At 38.0% G+C, this 6,664-nt stretch overlaps 1 protein-coding gene across 3 annotated transcripts in view; it reads left to right on the top strand.

Moving 5' to 3' along the window:
* The window catches only part of LOC107668393 (insulin-like growth factor 2 mRNA-binding protein 2), a 79,959-nt gene extending 73,301 nt beyond the window's left edge, over positions 1–6,658 (top strand). For 2 of the 3 annotated variants that reach the window (XM_016460255.1, XM_016460254.1), the window contains exons 13-16: positions 1,858–1,932; positions 2,084–2,215; positions 3,310–3,423; positions 5,190–6,658. In XM_016460255.1, coding sequence (XP_016315741.1) covers positions 1,858–1,932; positions 2,084–2,215; positions 3,310–3,423; positions 5,190–5,285 — 417 coding nt within the window. In that variant the 3' untranslated portion in view covers positions 5,286–6,658. Of the gene's footprint in view, positions 1–1,857; positions 1,933–2,083; positions 2,234–3,309; positions 3,424–5,189 lie in introns of all 3 variants that reach the window. The other variant, XM_016460250.1, reaches the window with a different exon arrangement.
* The last annotated feature ends 6 nt before the right edge of the window (positions 6,659–6,664 follow it).

Genomic DNA, 6,664 nt, shown 5'->3' with positions numbered 1-6,664 from the left:
TCTATTGGACTGCAGAAAGATACTAACTTTTCAATCTGCTACGTTACTGACTGTACTGACAAACTATGCTGACACCGTGTCTGCGCCCGTTGAAAATCATTTGAACTTTGTTTCAGCACGTCATAAATAGAACGAGGCATCAGTTTACTGCATCCAATGTAGACAACATCACTGATTATAATGGGTTCTATTCTACACCGGACGCGAGCGGCGTGCCGTGACAAAATACAATAGAAATCTATTGTATTTTGTCGCGCCGCGCGATGTGATGTGACCGATGTGATATGCATGAGTTCTGGGCCGCAACGCGACCGGTATAAACACCAGCATTGACTGAGTGGCCACGATCAGCTCCGGTGGCCGTAACACAGGCTTTAATGCGCCGCAGACGTGTGCCGTGATGCGCAGATCAGCTCTAGTCTCTAACGTCACTGAATCTGCTGTTAAAAATGAACCATCCATGCATCATATCATGCAAAACTAAGAATTAGAATCATTGTAATGTGACGATCAAATATAGGTGCGGGTGGGTGGCGGGCGGATAATTTGAAGCAGCGGACTCAGGTGAAGTTTGAGTTTATCCGCGCATCTCTACACTGACCTGGGTCCTCAGTAGCAAACAATGGAGCGCGCTCTGCTGGACAAACTAAGTAACTACACCATTCAGAAGCATTTAATCTGCATTATATGTTCTGTAAAAAAAAGTTAATATCTGAGGCATATTCGCCGATACCGATATATCTGCGACAGACTCATATCGACCAATAATATCGGCAAAACGATATATCGGTCGGGCTCTATTTGATCAAAAATACAGTAAAAACTGTAATATTGTGAAATATGATTAAAATTTAAAATAAATGCTTTCTATTTTAAATAGATAAAATTGTATTTTCAGTTAATTTTCAGCAGAAATTACTCCAGTCCAGCCATTACATTTTTTTATGATTATCTGATGAATAGAAAGTTCATAAGAACAGCATTTATTTCACAGAAATCTTTTGTAACATTTTAAATGTATTTATTGTCACTTTTGATCAATTTAATGCATCTGAATAATCTGCATTTCTTTAAAAAGAAATTAACCCAAACTTAGTGTAAATGTGTTTTTCACATTTGACAATTTTCAGGTGTCTTTTTCAAGCAATTAAAGTAATTCTTAATATCGCTGAATTTATTGTCACTTTTGATCAATTTAATGCATCTGAATAATCTGCATTTCTTTAAAAAGAAATTAACCCAAACTTAGTAGTGTAAATGTGTTTTTCACATTTGACAATTTTCAGGTGTCTTTTTCAAGCAATTAAAGTCATTCTTAATATCGCTGAAGTAATGTAGACTTAGAGAGTGACATATTGATGTTTGAAAGTGACAAAACTTTTTATGTTTTCTATATATTTCAATAAATGCTGACATTTCACAAAATGTGAATTGTATGTAATTTTACAGTGTGGTGTATTTTAATGCAGCATATGGTTTAATGACATCTGGTATTTTATTGAATTGCTGATTTAACTGAATTCATGGCCACAAAATCAAAATACAAAAGAAACATTGAGAATTTAAACTGTTAACCCCCTATTGATCAGAGGCTGCCTTTGGAAGTAATTGGAAACAGAGACCTCTGGTGGCTGTGTGATGAGACTTCAAGAGAATGAGCTCTATAAATGGTTCACACTTCGGATGTAACTCTAGAAATAAAACGTTCTTTAAAGCAAATTTGTTTCTGTCAACAGCATTTGTGGCATGTTGTTGATTATGTCAGAAAATAATGTTGATTCATGTTATATAAATAGTATGATCTTGATATGTAAAAACAACATGCATGTACATAAATGTGGTGTTCTTTATGTTCAGATCGCACCTGCAGAGAGTCCTGACGTCACTCAGAGGATGGTCATCATCACTGGCCCACCAGAAGCTCAGTTTAAGGTAAAGGAATAAAATACAAATTTAAAATCCCAGTATTAATTAGTATATGACAATTGAAAAAATATTTGGATTGAATCTTTATGGCCTTTAGTTCTGTTGTACCCTATAATGCCCCTGAACAATGGACATTGACTTTGCTTCTGAGTTTCAGGCCCAGGGCAGGATATTTGGGAAACTGAAAGAAGAGAATTTCTTTTCTGCAAAAGAGGAAGTGAAGCTGGAGACACATATAAAAGTGCCCTCTTCAGCAGCTGGGAGGGTCATCGGGAAAGGTGGCAAAACAGTGAGTTTTGTAATAAAAGTTGAGTAATAAAAGACTTTCCATTCAAAGGTTATTCACTTTCTAATGCCAGACATACTATAGGATTCTGATTCACAATAAACTATCTCTGTTTACACATTTTCAAAGAACAAGATGTTGTGTAGCACATCCAATCACAGCTATTTTCTCATCTCAGAGTCAATATTCCTTTCATTGTGCACCATTATAAATAGTTAAGTCAAAAATGGGTTTGCAAAAGTTAACCGTTATTCTCAGAATCCATAAAACATTTAAAATAGCTTCCCAAAAAACAATGAAATGTTCATCGTTAAAGAATGGGAACATTCTTGATTAATCAAAGTTAATGTGGTGTGAAGAGTTCCTGAGAGAGGTAATACATGCCACCAGAGCAAATTATGGAAATGTTGTTACTGTCTTTGATAATCGTTTTGTATGTACCAGACAATTTTTTCTGTGTAATTTAGTCAGCAAATTCAATAAAAGCACTGAAATGGAAAGTTTTTTTTTTTTTTTAAAGGGGAAAACCTTTATTATGGCAAAAGTTTGATTATTATGTTATATAACTTACTTTTTAGTCTAAAGCCCTATTCGCACGGGATTAGTATTACCTGAGACAAGTCAGTAAATTCGAGTAAAATCACAGGCTTCGCTTATCCCGTGCGAATGCACCACACGAAATTCAGAGGTGGGGGGTTAATTTCAAAATCACACAAGGTCCCCAGATAATACTAATCCCGTGCGAATAGGGCTTAAGGCTTTGAAGAGGACAGGTTGATCCAAATCAATGTGACCTGTTTCAGTCAGGATTATTATATGTTTCATGAACTGTACGTTTCGCTTCTAGGAAATATTTGGTTCTATTCACAGTGACTCATTTGTAGAGTAGACAGGGGTTGCAGTTGTTGCCCAAGGGCATCATAGCAGCTTGGTCTTGACGTAGGTCATGTACAAATGAGCAACTGGATATGTGCTGCTTGTTCTTGTATGAGTCTGATTGACACGCAGCGTTTGCACATTTTGACACAATTGACATTATTATTAGGTGTACTGTTAGGTAGTTTTGTCATCAGCCTGTTTCTCTAAACCTGTTTCAGGTTAATGAGCTGCAGAACCTAACCAGTGCAGAGGTCATAGTGCCACGGGACCAAACCCCAGATGAGAATGACGAGGTCTTTGTCAAAATTAGTGGGCATTTCTTTGCCAGCCAGGTGAATTATACACCACACATCACAACAAATGTGAAAAGTGTAACTTTCTGCTGTTTTGGGCTAAAATTTCCAGCTCTAGTAACTATTACAGAGATCGATCCTAATCATGTGACTTTGTATCCTAACCAGCAGCAAATGCTTGTCTTTTGTTTCCATGCTAATATGATGTTTTGTCCTAACCAACCACGACCGTCAACAGCACTGCATGAGGAAATATGTATTCAGCCGTTTGGTCTTTATTTCTGTTCATTCTATTCAGCTGGGCGGCCCTGGCTACAGTCGGATCTCATTGGTCCAACATAATGCTTGCAATTGTGTTTTAAACATCAGAAATGTTCTGACTAGCTATGATTTTTTTTCACACATGTAATTTCAACATTGATAACTATATATATGATGTTTAAGGCCAAATGTAACATTTATTTCACCATTAAATGTGATATCTTGGTAACTAGTGTATAACTTTTATACAATAGTTTTCACTAGGTTTGTGGTCATTTAAATAAATTAATACTTTTATTTAGCGAGAACATTAAATTTTTTTTAAAGTGACAGTAAATATATTTATGTTAAAAAACTTTCGATTTCAAGTAAATGCTGTTATATTTCCTGAAAAAAACAATTTTTTTCCACAAATATATTTAGTATAATGACTATTTTCATCATTGATAATATAAGAAATGTTATTTGAGCAGCAAATCAGCATTTTAGAATGATTTCTGAAGGATTATGTGACACTGAAGACTGAAGTAATAGCTGCTTAAAATTCTGCTTTGCATCACATGAATGAATTCAATTTTAAAATATGTTCAAATAGAAGACTATTAGTTTAAAGTGCCCCTATTATGGGTAATGAAAAGTTCATATTTTGGATTTGGGAGTCCCCAACAACAGGTTGACATGCATGCAAGGTCAAAAAACACTTTCATTGTCTTATAATATGCATTTATTTTTACCTTACTTGCTCAACGACTCCCAAACGATTCGCTCAATGATTCATTTTCCAAACCCCTCCTTTGCCTGACGCTAATCTGCGATGATTGGTCCGATTCCTCGCATTTTCATTTCATCATGCCTGTAATGCCTGATAAAGCAGCATTTGTGAGCGCAGTGCTGTTTTGTGTACAGCCGTTACCGGGAAAACTGGTATTTTTACCGCTCCTAAAGCGGCACCTAGTGGCAAAGAATGAATTTGCATTTTCATTCAGACCAACCGAAATGACCAACAAGTGGGCGGGCAATATGCTAATGTTTCATGTTGACATCAACATGAAACGCTTGGGATTCGTTTTAAAAAGGACTCGTTTCAATGATTCAGAATCGACTCTTTCTTTTGAGAGACAATAACTTTATAACACGGTGCACTTTCAGATTAAAAACTTTGCAGGATGTTTTCATTCACTTTGAGCTGTGTTACACACTGCTTGAAAGGTAATTTTCAAAAATCCATAATAAGGGCACTTTAAATTGTAATAATGTTTCACTATATTACTGTTGTAACTATTTTGATTAAATAGTTTCTACCTATAACTTCTTTTCAAAATAATTGTACCAAGCCGTCTTGAATGTTCTGCTTCTTGACCATGTAAAGGCTAAATGCAGTAAATAAAATCACCTCTTATTGGTCAATGACACATGGCAGTGACAAAACATGAAATCTTATAATGGCTTATAGCATCACCTTCATTCAGCCACCTCTCTCTTATTGAAAAGAAACTCAAAGTGAACATTTACCACTATAAACATACTCTCCTCTGGTCCCACAGACTGCACAGAGGAAAATCAGGGAGATCATCCAGCAGGTGAAACAACAGGAGCAGAAGCACCAGCAAGGCGCCCCCGTGACACACCGATCCAAGTGACCATCAGGGCAGCCCCAGCGGGCACCTGCCAATGAATGTAGCCCTCCCAACTGGAATCAGACCAGACCGGACGAAGGGGACCGGCCGGGCAGACCAGCAGCCATGGGATCAAAACCAAAGAACTTCTTTCTGGGGGAGATGAAGGAGCCACAGACAGAAGGGCTCTGAGTGCACTGCCAGCTTGGGGAGGGAGGGGGGAAGGAAGCGCAAAGAGGACAAGCGTACCTTTTATTGTTCAAACACACCCCGAGTATGAGAAGAATAGGTATGCGGCGTCTGTTATCAGGACGGGAAACATCACAGTCGCCCCACGTAACAATTTCTTTATAAACTTCTTATTTTAGGCTTAATCTAGGGCTAACACAGATAAGAAGCTCCATTAACACGTGTACACTCATGCATTTTGACTGAGTTGTGTTGCTGTTTTCTCGGGTAAGTAAAGTGTGGGTGTGCACTAGCAGTTGGCAACCGAGATTTTTTTTATAATTTCTTTTTTTTTTTGATGCCCAGATTGCGATTTCAACGATCAGCAGTATTCTCACCAGTACACTAGAACAAATATACTGTTATATCTGAAGCAGAAGCACGATTCTTCTTGTTTTGCACGAGCCATCGGGCATGTAGTGCACATATGCGGTTGCGCACGCATATAACATTGTTTTTCAGATTTCTTTGATGATGGGACAAGCAAGTTGGGAAATGTAAATGACAGAACGTTTACTCATATCTTAGCCTGTTTGCATTTCGGGACACATCATCCAGCTCAACGGATTCCTTGTTACTTAGCCTGTGCGTGCCACCGGATGCCGTTAAAACATTTCTTTCTGTGCATATCTCATTTTTTAGCTTTTATCATTTGTAGTTTGTTGTCATTTCTGTCCAGCTCTTACACTCCCTTTTTATTTTTACACCAGTGTTTTTGCAGCTTCTGCATTTAGTCATTTCAATGCCACCGCATTCTTGTGGCGGCAGTCATTACGAGACTGAGTAGGTATGTGGTAGATGTGGATTAGGAGTCGACACCCCTTGTTTGCTTTAGGGGGTATGAAAAGAATATAAAGCAAGCACCAGCGTCTGAAAGACAGCGCACCTTTACTGGCTTGGGCAGAAGCGAAATCGAATGTGCACCAAGAATTCTGCCTTAATCTATGCTGAAAGGAAACAAAAAAGATGGGCGACTGAAAATGTGATTGGAGGGTCAGGTTGATGTGGGACGAGGAGGCACCTTATGATCTGTGGTACACACACAGCCGCGTTTGGCTTTAAATCTCTTTGTCAGGGAGCTTTCTAAATGGCATGACAGCTGTGAATGTACAATAAGCAGCCTTTTAGAAAGAGCACCACCCTGTCATGTTCAGTAAGCTGGTTGGTCGGCGAGA

Source organism: Sinocyclocheilus anshuiensis, unplaced genomic scaffold (genome assembly GCF_001515605.1).
Source record: "Sinocyclocheilus anshuiensis isolate Anshui unplaced genomic scaffold, SAMN03320099.WGS_v1.1 scaffold1237, whole genome shotgun sequence".
Taxonomy (NCBI): domain Eukaryota; kingdom Metazoa; phylum Chordata; class Actinopteri; order Cypriniformes; family Cyprinidae; genus Sinocyclocheilus; species Sinocyclocheilus anshuiensis.
Note: the sequence above shows the minus strand (reverse complement) of the source record. Positions and strands in the feature narration are given on the sequence as shown.